Below are 15,337 nucleotides of genomic sequence, written 5' to 3' on the forward strand. Positions count from 1 at the left end.
TTTCGTCCATTTTTGACCCAACCTGTCCACCACGTTTTGTCCGAATCCGTCCACAACTTTTTGAGATTATACATAACCTCCCACCACGTTCAGTGACGGATGTAAAGAGTTTGAACCTCCTCTTATGTTCAGCCAAGTCCTGTCTGTTTACATTTGCTTGCGGTTGAGAAATTTATATTCCTCACTGAAGATTAAGCGACAACTTTTAAACTGTGAAATAAACTCTGGATTCACGGTTCAGAGAATTTATTGATCATGTGTTTATTACAGACCATGATTATTACAGAAAAATCCCAATCGGGAAATTGGACATGCAACAGGTAATGTTACAATTATCGTCGCTTGAATTGAGCTCTCCTGGAAATTGAAAATGCAAATCTCATCTCCTTTAGAATCTGTGTATATGTTTACAAACTCCCATGACATTACCCTCTATAAATTTGCTACCCATTTGTTCCAAGTTATTTTGGGAATGGCAAGGTATCATTTAGCACTAAATGAGATGGCTCACACTGTCAAGATGGTTCAGGGGGATGGGGATTGGGGGAGAGTAGGGGGGGGGGGTGGGGGAAACTGTGGTTGCTCCCCAGTACAGTGCTCATTCCTGCATCGGTTTTAGGGCATGAACAAGGTACTATCAGACTGGAAATCAAGTTCATGGAGAGACATCATTCAGGTCATCCATGGTTAACACCCCTTCATGAGGATCATTATCTTATCACGCTTGACAGACGGCGCCCCTTTCAAATAGCAGAATGATCCAGAATGACCTGCAAAGATGAATTAACCATCCAATTTTAACTGAAAACAGTTTGGGACAATCTTTCTGCAGAAGGTAAGTGGTCCAGAAGACCACTGCTTTGTGTCTCTCAAACACTGACAAAACACGAGCAGCATTTCATGCAATGGGTGCACAGCTTTACAACTAGAGGGTGTCCCATTGGTGCGATGTTGCTTTCTTTGATGCATTTTCTTTCTGCCTTGATTTTAATAATGGACGTGGAGCCTGGACACGGTGTAGTGGTGGATCTTCTAATTGTATCATTAGGTAGCATGATCAGCTTGGTGGGGACGCCTAATGAGAGGGATTGGCAGAATAACTAAACTTGTCCTCATTTGGAGTGGTGCTGTGACTGTTGTCAGATACAGGAATGAAGTCATTATGCCTTTAGTCTTCCCTCTTGACCAACAACATGGTACCAACTTCATCTTTATGGATGACACTGCCAATCCACACCATTGTAAACACGGTACTTCAGGACCACAGCATCACTCGCATGGGTTAGTCTGCTTGATCTAGACTCAATATCCAATTAAACATGCTTGAAACATTCTTGGGAGGCATGGTTGTAGTCATTAAGTCCACCACAGTCTCTTGATCAACTGGAAGTGGCCTTGATCGAAGAATGATGCAATATCTCACAGTGAGGGCTTGATCATCTGGTTTTGTTGACGACAAAACATATACTAGCTTGTATTGGGGTTAATTGTGGTCACAGACGTTATTAAAGCCATCTTTGCAAATGTAAACTTGTCTGTGATCATTTATAGACTGGTTTTCATTGCTAATTTGCACCCTTATTTCAGACAGCCATGTCGTTTTAGCTTAACAACTTAAATTTGGTTTCCACTGATGTTATGTTTGTTTTTGGTGTGTACAAATCAAAGTGACACCCCCATCCACCTCCTCTGCCCTCCAGGTTATGGATTTGTCGATTTTGACTCTCCCTCTGCTGCACAGAAAGCCGTGATGTGTTTGCGTTCAGCTGGTGTTCAAGCTCAGATGGCCAAGGTAGGCAATTTGACCAACAATTGTATGAACGGTCATTGCTTTCTTATTTGACTCGCGAGTTAATTTCACAATTGATAGGAGATAAATGATCTATTCTAGTTTATAAAATAATGCTCAGTTTCAAGCCAAATTATTTGAGGATTGCAGTATAATGCCTGTAGAAATTTGCATTCATTTGGAAATCCCCATTTCTGTGTGGATATTTCCATCTCCACTCTGGAGAAATTGATACAAATATAATATTTGGTTCACAGTGAGTACACAATATACAAGTGAATAACAAAATTTATGCTAAATTAACAAGGCAATGTAGAGATGACAAACTACAGTTTAAAAAAGGTCCCAAACAAGACAGGGATGATGTTGGTTTAGAGAGCAGCTAACAGCTTCTACAAACACTCCACTGGTTACACCAGTACTTGATTACTCCTGTAGTGTAGCCACATACTGAGACTGTACAAATTAGCAGCCTGAGTACAATGTTATAATATCAGTACATGATCATCAACTTCTTACAAACTGCATGAACATCTCTAAAAACAGCATTCTATAATTATCTCCATTTGTGATTGGTTACTCTAAGTTGATAAAAAAGAAAAGTAGGAAAGACAACTGAGGCTGCAAGAAGTCCCTGAAATTATGTAGGAGCTTCTTATATTTATGCAGAAATGAAATATAGGAGCTTCCAATACTTTTAGCTCGGCCTAGCCCTAGACAATAGTCTGGAGACTGTGATGTAGGGATTGTTATGTGATGGCAATACTGTTAGCTGCTCTCTAAACCAACATCATCCCTATCTTGTTTAGGACCTTTTTTAGACTGTAGTTTGTCATCCCGACATTGCCTTTTTAATCTGGCATAAAAAATTTTATTCACTTGTTTCTGTAATTTTTTACAATGTAGAATAACACAATGGTACATGGTACTCAGGGGATACCCAATCTTGGAACAAAAGTCTCAAGATATCTTAGTCAGCAAAGTCAAACACTGCACATGTTCCTATATTGTCTTACGTAACCCTGACTGTATCTTGCAGCGCTGTCTTATTGCTTGTTTCTCAAAGAGTAATGTCTTTATCCAGCCTCACGCCACACAAGGACCTGCACTTAGAAATTCCCAAAATAACTGGTGTGGTTTCCCTCTAACCAATAGGGCGGGGACAGAAGGGAGGGGCGGAGCCTCTCGAGGAATTTCTGCATGGCCGGACACGTGAAAGACACTCTCGTGGGTTTTACTGTTTTGTTCACTTGAAGAGTCAATAAAAATTATTATGCACTCAAAATGCAAATGTCCTCGATAAACTACTATGAGAGGACGAAAAGATACTCCAACCTTTGTTTTGTATCAGTGGGTGGGGCCGACATTTTTTATCCGCGTCATCCCGACGTTAGTACGTAGAGTCGACAGTGCCAACGCACTCTCTGATAATAATAGCTTTGTAAAATTAACTTCAATGAAGAACTTTATCAAGACAAGATATAAGTATTTATCTGTGGTATCCAAATCCTGGTTCTGGGAAATCAGAAGACCTCGGTAATACTTGAGTAGATTCTCGCCAGACAAAAATACATCACTATATATCATCAGAAAGAAGTTAGTCAAACACACTGTACACGTGACACGCGTTCATATCTGCGCATGCGCATAGCAAGGTTCAGGGTTGATCGAGTAAGCGTGGGGAAGGGTGTGGCCCAGTCAAACTACGATGGCGTCGGTTGAGTACGAGAGAACACGCTCTCAGAGAGTATTGTAAATATTTAACTGTTTAAATGAACTGGAGAAACAAATTTTAACAAAGGACTCTGCAACAAGTGAAACTCCAGTCATTGCCATTGAGAGAGACCCAGCTCAGAAATACACACCGTCTGAATAATTATTATCATATTTGAGTAGATGATGTTCTACTACTGATTTACAAATGTTGTAGCACAAACTTTATAGACGTGCTCACCAGTGGCGTACTGAGGGTGTCTGGCATAATTTTTTTTATTTTTAATAACATAATTGTTCCCCCTCCACCCCATGCTTTCACCTCCCACTCCCAAATCTGCAACCCCAGTAGCCATAGGTAATACTAATAGGGCATAGACATAAGGAAACTAGGATCTTTATATTTAAATATCAATTAAATATCCATTGGACCAAATTTTAATTGGTGACTTTTGGATCCTTGTGGTCTTTTGCGTCTTTGGGGACTTTTGGGTGTTTGGGGACTTTTGAGTCATCAGGGTCATCTGGGTCTTTTTGGTCCTCGGGGACTTTTGGGTTATCTGGGTTTTTTGGGTCCTCGGGGACTTTTGGGTCATCAGGGACTTTTGGGTCATCAGGGACTTTTTGGGTCCTTGGGGACTTTTGGGTCCTCATGGGCTTTTGGGTGATCTGGGTCTTTTGCGTCATCAAGGACTTTTGGGTCATCTGGGTGTTTTGGGTCCTCAAGGGTCTTTTGGGTTCTCGGGGACTTTTGGGTCATGTGGGTCTTTTCGGTCATCAAGGACCTTTGGGTCCTTGGGGACTTTTGGGTGATTTTGGTCATCGGGGAATTTTGGGTGATTTGGGTCTTCGGTGACTTTTGGTTCATCTGGGTCTTTTGGGTCCTCGGGGGTCTTTTGGGTCAAGTGTAAAAGGGTCTTCCAAGGTCTAAGGGGTCTCAGCAGTCTAAAGGGTTAAAAGGCACATTTGAATAGTACGTAATTTATTAATAGACGTGAGAAAGTATGACACACACACACACCACACGCACACGCGCGCGCACACACACACACACACACACACACACACACACACACACACACACACACACACACACACACACACACACACACACCTCAGTTTATAGTAGATACAATTCCCGTGGATTCCTTGTTCAGGCTGTTTATACGACGCCATCAGTGATGCGCCGACGTAACGAATCTGGCGCCGAGAAACCGTGACTCGAGAAGGTTTATTGATCACATGGTTTGCTTTTACCTTGACCCACGACTGGAGGGATCGTGATCACGTGTCTCGTGTGCGGTGTATAGCACTCGTACCTCGCTGTTATTTTATTTTCATAAATGTAACAATGAAAAACAAGGCATTTCCTGAGACATGATATTTCTGCTGATATTATTTGATGCCACGTAACATTATCACGCATAACGCCGACACTGAGGCAAATGTGTCTAGCGGCTCCGCCCACATCAAGCTGATTGACAGTCATAGCCACGCCTACCCCAGTCCCATTCTTTGACATAGGAATGTCGTTTTCCGTACTTTTCGAGGAATCCTTTCAAGCTACGAGAATTATAATACCAAAGGATGTTGCAGGAAGTAAAACTCTATCGAATGGTTGCAGAATCATTGCCATTGATAGAGGGAGCTTGGAAATATGCTTTCTGAAGAAGATTATTATTATTATTACTAGGGCATGCCCGTACTATATATATATCTAAAATTATATCCCCCCCCTCTATTTACATGAAATGGTTTGGTCCATTCGCAAAGCCAAAGCGAACGACCACAGAACCCCCCCTCTATTTACATGAAATGGTTTGGTCCATTCGCAAAGCCAAAGCGAACGGCAGTTACGAATCACAGTTACGATGAATCGCAAAGTAGTTTTAATTAGTTTTAAAACATAGTTTAACGGCAACATAGTTTGCCAACGTGAAATAAATGAATACGCTCTCAAATGTGCCGTCCGAGGCAGAGTGTGTTCGCCACGTTCGGCACACGCGATAGCTCGCTGCTCTCTGATTGGTTGAATCGTTTTTTGGACATAGCTCGGTAAGTAATTGTCCGATTAATATGAAACCTTGAAAAGGCACATCCTCGGGTCCCCAGCAATATACCTGGCAAGTTTCAAGTATATCGGACCCGTGGTTGTCGAGAAACAGCGGTCACAGACAAACAAACAAACAAACAAACAAACACACATACAGAGATTACTGGAATTATAGATAGACTAGGGCATGCCCGTACTATATATATAGGACGTGCCCGTAAGTGCGTGATGTTACCGTACAATGAATGTATCGTCCCGACGCCGCAGCTCGGATGGCGCTGCAGTTAATCGGGCCCCCAAATTCCTCATCGACGATAACTAAACAATATATTATATGAATCGCACCGTACATACCTCCTTCTAGATCTTGTTCTTGTCTTGATATACTCACTCAGGCTCACTCTATCACGACTGAGTCCTCCCAGCTCCTCCAAATGGCGCCCGCTAGCCGCTACGTAAGTCCGGAAGTGACGTCCTCATTTGACTGTCCGGAAGGTCGCAAATCGCAGTTACGATGAATCGCAAATTAGTTTTAATTAGTTTTAAAACATAGTTTAACGGCAACATAGTTTGCCGACGGGAAATAAATGAATACGCTCTCAAATGTGCCATCCGAGGCAGAGTCTGTTCGCCACGTTCGGCACACGTGATAGCTCGCTGCTCTCTGATTGGTTGAATCGTTTTTTGGACATAGCTCGGTAACTACTTCTGCGATTAATTTAAAACCTTGAAAAGGCACATCCTCGGGTCCCCAGCAATATACCTGGCAAGTTTCAAGTATATCGGACCGGTAGTTGTCGAGAAACAGCGGTCACAGACATACAAACATACAAACATACAAACGTACAAACAAACATACACACAGAGATTAGTGGAATTATAGATAGATGAACAAGAAGATAAAATCCCGGGTTTGACCGATCCCGTATTATCACTTTAATTTGCTTTTGCCTTGGTCTGGAGAACTCAAAAGGGATCCCTGCCTCGACAATCAACTGAACAGACCAGGTAGGCTCTCATATATATAGCCTAAGCGAGTTTTTAAAGATAAAATCCAACTTTAGTTTTGTATGTAGCAGATGGGACCGTCATTTTTTTCCATGCCATTCCTTCATAGAGAGTACTCCTGTACTCTCTGATTTATTTTCCAATTATTACCTCCGCCAAAGAAGGTGGATTGAAGTTATGGTTTCACCCGTCTGTCTGTGTATGTCTGTTTATGAACACAATATCTCAAAAATTTGTGGACGGATTCGGCCGAAATTTGGTGGAGAGGTTGGGTGTGTGACAAGGAAGAATTATTGGGAGGATCCGAATCTGGATCTGCATACGAGATTTAAAAAAAACTTTCTAAGTGATTTGTCACCAAACCAAAGGGCCAAAAACGACATGTAGCAGGATATTTCAAAAAGTTTTTTTTTTTTTTTTTTTTGTATACTGCATCGAGGCTCGTGAAAGAGCTAACATTTACTTCACAAACAAATCAACCAGACAAACAAAATATATAAAAAGAGGGAGCGGAAAACAAGATGGGGAGAGAAGGGGAAGCACACAAACACAACATTTGAGAGCAGGGAGATGTGTGGAAGGGAGAGGGCTTGGGGGGAGGAGGCGTGGGAAGGGGGGCGGGGGGGGTGGAGGAGGGAGAAGTATAAAACACAAGGACACCAAGGACTTCCAGGACAGAAGTTGGTATTTCAAAAAAGTGGAATTGGGGTGAAATTAGCGGGGGTAGAAAAGATCAAGGTTTTGGATGGGGGAAGATAGGAGATGGTGGTGTGAACAGCTGTTTTAAAGACCTGGAGGGTGGAGTGGGATTGAAGAGAGTGAGGGAGTTTGTTCCAGAGGTGGGAGAAAAGAGGAATGAAGGAGTGAAGGTGAGCAGAGAGTCTTGATTTTGGCAGTTTGACCATAAGAGGGTTGCAGGCAGATCTTGTGCGACCTGTAGGAATATTTGCGGGACAGAGCCCAGAGAGAGCTGGGGGGGCAAGGCCAGAGAGGAGTCGGTAGAAGACGGAAAGACCACCAACCTGCCTGCGGTGAGTGAGTGAGAGGCCCTTGGAGTTAGCTTCATCGCGGGAGATTCCAATGATTCTGAATGCTTTGGTTTCAACAGCGTGAAGACGAGCTAGGTGTGAGGCAGGAGCACCAGCCCAGAGGGGAGAGCAGTATTCCATTGAGCTGCGGATGAAAGCCTTGTATGTGGTGAGGAGCTCAGGTGTGCCAAGGAAGGACTTTGCACGATGGAGGATGCCCAGTCGGCGACTGGCTTTGGAGGCCAGATGTGGCCAGAATGTGGTTTGGAGGCCAGAATGTGGTTTTCCCAGGAAAGATCATGGCAGATAGTGAGACCCAAAAGCTTGAGTGACAGAACTTCTTGGAGAGGATTATTCAGAAAGTGTATGGGAGGGTTGTCCAGTCGGTCTTTTCGGAGAGACATCGTAAGAGTGTGAGATTTGTCAGGATTGAAAGACATGTTCCACTTGTTTGGATGTGGATGTTTGGATGTTGTTTGGATGTTTGGATGTTCAAGAACATCCACTTGTTTGGAAGATGTTTGGAAGAACATCCACAAGAACATCCACAAGAACATCCACTTGTTTGGATGTTCCACAACCACTTCCACAAGTTGTGGATGAGCCTTGCAAAACTGGGTGGATGAGTTGGTTATGCGAGAAGAACAAGCCGATTCAATTTTGGTTCAGGTCCGAATCCAGATCTGGCCTATCGGTGGGATACAAAACGTAAACTGTTCAGCGTGGCGGAGGTATGCGCTCTACCGAAAGCCGTTCTAGTTATAAAATGCAATGGTCAGCCATTCAAAAATTGTGCTCTTCACTTTGTAGACTTAAATGGTTGGAGGCAAATGTTTCTGTCTTGAAATAGTTGGTTTTGGGATGCACACATACAGTGCCTTCAGAAAGTATTCACACCCCTTGACTTCTTCACATTTTGTTGTTACAGCCTGAATTTAAAATAGGTTAAATTGAGATTTTTTGTCACCAATCTACACGTAATATCCCATAATGTCAATGTGGCATTTTGTTGTTAGAAAATTTTGCAACATAATTAAAAATGAAATTGAGGAATATCTCATTTACATACGTAAGTATTCAACCACTTGAGTCAATAGTTCATAGAAGCGTCTTTGGCAGCTATTACCGATTCAAGTCTTCTTGGGTATGTCTGGATCAGCTTTGCACATCTGGATTTGTTGGAGTTTCTTCCATTATTCCTTGCAGATTTGCTCAAGCTCTATCAAGTTGGATGGGGAGCGTCAGTGAACAGCAATCTTCAAGTATTTCTCCAGATTCTCAATGGGATTTAAGTCTGGTCTTTGGCTGGGCCAATCAAAGACTGTCACGTTATTGTTGTGAAGCCATTCCAGTGTTGCTTTAGCTGTATACTTTGGGTCATTGTCCTGTTGGAACGTAAATCTTCACCACATCGAAGGTCTTTTGCACTCTGAAGCAGGTTCTCCTCAAGGATTTGCCTGTATTTCGCTCCATTCATTGTTCCCTATATCCTTGCATGTCTCCTAGTTTCTGCTGCTGAAAAGCATCCCCATAACATGATGCTTCAACTACCATGCTTCACGGAAGGGATGGTGTTAGATGGGTGATTACCTGTGCTCGATTTCTGCCAGATGTAGTGCTTTGCATTCAGGCCAAAGAGTTCACTTTTCGTCTTATCAGACCAAATAATATTTTGCCTCGTGCTCTCAGTCTTTCATGTGCATTTTAGCAAACTCCAGGCATGCTGTCATGTGTCTTTTTCTCAGGAGTGGCTTCCATCTCGCCACTCTCCTATAAAACTTAGATTTGTAAAATGCTGCAGAGACTGGTGTCCTTCCTGCAGGTTCTCCCATCTCAGCTAAGGAACTCTGTAGTACTGTCAGAGTGGTCATTGGGTCATTGGTCACCTTTCTGACCGTCAGTGAACCTTGTCATCTTGGTGGTCATTGGTGGTCATCTTGGTCCTAGAGCTGGTCATTGGTCACCTTGTCATCCTTCTTGCCCGGTTGCTCAGTTTGGTCGGACGGCCAGCTCTAGGAAGAGTCTGGGTAGTTCATATTCTTTCCATTACCTAATGATGGGGCTCACTGTACTCTTGGGAACTTTCAACACTCTAGAAATAGTTTTATACCATTACTCAAATCTATGCCTCCTCACAATTATATCTTGGAGTTCTCCGTACAGTTCCTTGGACTTCATGGTAGAGTTTCTACTCTGACATGCACTGTCAACTGTGGGATCTTGTATAGAAAGGTGTGTTTCTTTCTAAATCATGTCCAATCAATGGAATTGGCCACAGGTGGACTCCAATCAAGTTGTAGAGACATCTCAAGGCTGATCAAAGGAAATGGGATGTACCTGAGTTCAATTTGGAGTGTCATAGCAAAGGGATTGTATATTTATTGGCTCAAGACATTTCAGCTTGTCATTTTTTTTTTTTTTGTAAAAAATCTCCACTTTGACATTATGCAGTTGTATGTGTAGAGATAATAATAATAATAACGATTTAATCAATTATTTTAAATTCAGGCTGCAACACAACAAAATGTGAAAAAGTCAAAGGGTGTGAATACTTTCGCAAGGCACTGTATATTTATAGGGGGGGGGGGGGGGGTGTGTGTGTGTGTGTGTGTGTGTGTGTGTGTGTGTGTGTGTGTGTGTGTGTGTGACTCGAGCAAGTAATGTAGACATTACAGAAATATATGTACGTATATATAATGTAGGGAGAGAGTAAAAAGGTGAGATTGCATTGACTGACTCATTGGATACAAGGCCATGGACCATGGCCATGGTCATGGTTGGGGATCCATTGTTTGAATAGGTTCTGGCTGGGATGGGTCAAAACCTTGATGAAGTCCCTGATAATGATCCTGTCAGTCGGATAATGAATCAGTTACTATTTATTGGAGTTCTTAATTGAGACATAAATCTATTTTGAGGGTTGATATTGGAATAGGTGTAAGCGTTGAGTTTTTTTGAATTAGTATTATTTGTCGGATCTGTTGCTTGTTAATTCAAAGCTTTCGGAATAGTCATTACTGATCATTAAATGGTTATACGTGTAATAAGGAAGCAACCTATGACAAGAAAACATGTGTGTGCACGTGTCTGCACCTTTATACAGGGTGTTTAAAAATGTATACAGATTTTCTCTATTATATCTTAAACTATACTATATTGTCGTTCTGCACTGCCTTATGGGTAACAGCTGATTGATGATGCACACACAATCATTCTATTCCATGATAATGCCATCTGTTAGGTATTACTGACACAACTTCGCACCTCTTTCTGCTATTTTTTTTTCTGACATATTAAAGTGTGTATAGGTTTTATTGAGACACCCTGTATATGTATACATGTAAATACAGTATGTATCCATAGATGAGTGCACACACATATACACTATTTATTACTTGCAAAGTCGAAAATTGTGTGTTATTCTGTCTGTTTGCTTCTGTCAATCACCTACAAGTCACAATTTTAAACCAATCTTCACGAAACTCCACCAAATGGTAGAGTTCGTCATAAGGAACAAGCCTATTGATTTTGAGGTCAAAGGTCATCTTGAGGCCAAATTTCTAAAATTGCCTTTTTTCATCCGATTGACTTGAAAATTGAACAGCATTTGCATTTTGCATATTGAGTCACTCAATTGGAAAACCAACTATTTTGGAGGTCAAAACATCAAAGGTCAAGTCAAGGTCAAACTTTCAAAATCATCAATTTTCATCTGAAAAATCAGTAATTTTCATCCAATTGACTTGAAAATTTAACAGCATTTGCATTTTGCATATTGTCACTCAATTGGAAAACCAACTATTTTGGAGATCAAAACATCAAAGGTCAAGTCAAGGTCAAACTTTCAAAATCATCAATTTTCATCTGAAAAATCAGTAATTTTCATCCAATTGACTTGAAAATTTAACAGCATTTCATTTGCATAGTGCCTCACTGAATAGGGAAACCAACTATTTAGGAGGTCAAAAGGTCAAAGGTCAACTCAAGGTCAAACGCCCAAAATCATCAATTTTAATTTGACAAATCGTCAATTTTCGTCCAATTGACTTGACAATTGAACAGCAATTGAATAGTGCCTCGATGATTTGGGAAACCAGCTATTTTTAAGGTCAAAGGTCAACTCAAGGTCAAACTTCTAAAATAATCAATTTTCAACAGAAAAATTGTCACTTTTGATCCTAAGAACCTGAAGATAAAACAGCAATTGAATAGTGCCTCGATGATTTGGGAAACCAGCTATTTTTAAGGTCAAAGGTCAACTCAAGGTCAAACTTCTAAAATAATCAATTTTCAACAGAAAAATTGTCACTTTTGATCCTAAGAACCTGAAGATAAAACAGCAATTACATAGTGCATCACTGAATTGGCAAACCAACTATTTTTTGAGGTCAAAGGTCAACTCAAGGTCAAACTTCTAATATCAATTTTCATCTGAAAAACCATCAATTTTAATCTGATTGACTTGAGCTTTGATCAATTAATCTTTATGAAATGGACAATTTGATGTATCCATGGCAACTTTTTATTTTGGGGAGGGGTGAATTTTGCAAGTATCGTGCTCTGCATGACGTTTTGTTTTTGCCTTTGATTGCCAAATGCAATCTGATATTACTGATAGCATGTTCAGGCATACAGAACAACAATTCGCTAAAAGTACTTGTGCAAGGGGAAGGTCAAACAGAATACAAGCTTGTAGTTGTATGCTTAAATAAAATAATGTTGGCCTTAAAATATTCTCACAGTATTAGTGAATTATTCTCATTGCTCCCACTGTATGCTCCCATTATTTTATAGTTTTTTTGGGGTTTGTTTACTTTCTCATTCATAACTAGTGTTAAATGTTAACCTTGAGGGTTTTCTGTCCTTCCAGTTTGTTATGGAGGGTGACTTCCGTGTGTTCAAATCATGTTCGCTCAGATTTTGTTCATAATAATAATAAGGATAATAATAACACAAGCCCCTCATAAGCAACTTCAACACAGGAGGAGGCCATTAGGACAATCCATTCTTTAAAAGGCCGAGCATTAATCGAGGAAGTATCATGCACCATGTTTAAAGTCTTTGGTATGACTCGGCCAAGGTTTGAACCACCCTCCCAGACTCAGAGCATATGCTCTAACCATTACACCTAGTCTTGTTAAATATGGGACTCAAACTTACTGGCATCGCCAGGCAGAGAGGGTTGTGTGTTTGTGTGTGTGTGTGTGTTACATTATTGCGACTATTTTCAACAGCATTGAAAGTTGTCAAGCTTTTTCCGATATAATTTTCTGAATAGCTGTCTGTCTTTGTCATATTCACAGTTGTGTGCCTTATTTGTTCCATGGGAACTTATTTTTAACCTCCATCTTTCCATTTTGACCAGTACAGTACTGACATCATGACCCAAAAATAAGTCTTTCGATTAAGGAGGAGTTGTGGAGTGGGGGAGGGGGCGGGGGAAGGTTGTCTGACAAATCTCAAATAACCTTGGAATTTTTATTACAATTTCGATAAAACTGCACTATTAACATCCAATTTTACTGGTAGGGTTTATTGGTGGTTGCATGCTTGTCCCTGCTACGTTTTGGTTCAGTTTTGAAATTAGACCCCAATATAAGTTTTCCTACTGCTTTACCTTTGGGTACCAAGTATGCTATCCTTCAGGGACCAAGGTGTGTGTGTGTGTGTGTGTGTGTGTGTGTGTGTGTGTGTGTGTGTGTGTGTGTGTGTGTGCGTGTGTGTGTGTGTGTGTACCAACTTCAATACAGCACCCCTGGATGGCCTACTTTAATATTTCTCCCCGAAGCAGCCTTAAACAAAGTTGTCAAATTTAACTGTAACCTTTTTGAACATACTGTAATTTAACGATACCTTTGTTTTACCTTGACCATGCATTGTCTCGTTGAGGACGATTTAGTGCAATCTACATCATCTATCTATAATTCCAGTAATCTCTGTGTGTGTGTGTGTCTGTCTGTATGTATGTATGTATGCGACCGCTGTTTCTCGACAACTACCGGTCCGATATACTTGAAACTTGCCAGGTACATTGCTGGGGACCCGATGATGTGCCTTTTCAAGGTTTGAAATTAATCGGACAAGTGGTTCCAAAGGTATGGTCACCGTACTCGCAAGCCGTTCGCTTTGGCTTTGCGAATGGACCAAACCATTTCATGTAAATAGAGGGGGGGGTTCTGTGGTCGTTGCGAATGGACCAAACCATTTCATGTAAATAGAGGGGGGGGGGGTTCTGTGGTCGTTACTGCCACGTGGTTTCAAAGTTTTTTTTTGTTGTTGTTGTTTGCACGCATGTTTTTTTGCACGCACGTACGGGCGTGCCCGTACGTGCGGGCACGCCCTAGTATATTCAAATGCACATAATATTATGTCACACCTCTGCACCCTGTTGTATATATGTATACACATATAGACACATATATACACCAGGGTGCAAATGTGTGACATTATATATATATATATATACACACATATCTCCACTACATGACCAAAAGTATGTGGATACCCGAACATCGAACATCTCATTCCAAAATCATAGGCATTAATATGGAGTTGGTCCCCCTTTGCTGATATAACAGCCTCCACTCTTCTGGGAAGGCTTTCCACTGGATGTTGGAACATTGCTGCGGGGATTTGCTTCCATTCAGCCACAGAGCTTTAGTTTGGTCGGGCACTGATGTTGGGCGATTAGACCTGGCTCGCAGTCGGAGTTCCAATTCATCCCAAAAGTGTTTGATGGGGTTGAGGTCAGGGCTCTGTGCAGGCCAGTAATGTTCCTCCACACCGATCTCGACAAACCATTTCTGTTTCGACCTCACTTTGTGCATGGGGGCATTGTCATGCTGAAACAGGAAAGGGCCTTCTCCAAACTGTTGCCACAAAGTTGGAACAACTCAATCGTCTAGAATGTCATTGTATGCTGTAGCGTTAAGATTTCCCTTCACTGGAATTAAGCGGCCCAGCCCCAAACCATTATCCCTCCTCCACCAAACTTTACACTTGGCACTGTGCATTCGGGCAGGTAGCGTTCTCCTGATATCCGCCAAACCCAGATTCGTCTGTTGGACTGCCAGATGGTGAAGTTGAAAATAAAATGTTCGTTGGGTATCTCGATTAGTATTCATCAGAGTACCACACAAACGTGAGATTATCGAGTCCTGGTGCTCTGATGAAAACTCCATCAACCGACACAACGAATTACACCCCACATACAAAGCACTACACAATCAATCACAACGTCAAAAACGGCAGAGTCATTTGAATGCAGGGAAGCCCTGTTATTGGCAAGGACTTGGACCAATCCATGATGTGAATCGTCCCCAACGGAACTTAACGGTTTCACCACCAAACCACACTCAACGCCTCTGAGAAAGAGAACTGGTTTGCTCTCGAAACGTCAGGTGATTAATAAAGAATTTAAATTATTTTACTACTCGGTGTGCTATCCTTTACAATATGAATCCTGAGCTGCAAATCTTTCGACATGTACGTACAGTCACGTGAAAAAGTAAGTACACCCCATGAAAAGTTTTGACTTTTTCAACATATTTCAACATACAGCTATTTTTTTTTTTGCATACAGAGTCGAGGCTCGTGAAAGAGCTAACATTTATCAAACAAACAAATCAAACAAACAAGCAAACAAAGTATATAAAAAGGGGAGCAGTCGACAAGATGGGGAGAGAAGGGGAGGAAGCACACAAATACAACATTTGAGAGCAGGGACATCAGGAGATGTGTGGGAGG

General features: G+C 41.5%; 1 protein-coding gene across 7 annotated transcripts in view; it reads left to right on the forward strand.

Moving 5' to 3' along the window:
- Positions 1 to 1,618: 1,618 nt before the first annotated feature.
- The window catches only part of LOC137410963 (RNA-binding motif, single-stranded-interacting protein 1), a 125,975-nt gene continuing 112,256 nt past the window's right edge, over positions 1,619 to 15,337 (forward strand). For all 7 annotated transcript variants that reach the window (XM_078768924.1, XM_078768925.1, XM_078768927.1 and 4 more), the window contains exon 1: positions 1,619 to 1,792. In XM_078768924.1, coding sequence (XP_078625050.1) covers positions 1,634 to 1,792 — 159 coding nt within the window. In that variant the 5' untranslated portion in view covers positions 1,619 to 1,633. The remainder of the gene's footprint in view (positions 1,793 to 15,337) is intronic.

Source organism: Myxine glutinosa, unplaced genomic scaffold (assembly GCF_964187855.1).
Source record: "Myxine glutinosa unplaced genomic scaffold, kmMyxGlut1.1 SCAFFOLD_712, whole genome shotgun sequence".
NCBI lineage: Eukaryota > Metazoa > Chordata > Myxini > Myxiniformes > Myxinidae > Myxine > Myxine glutinosa.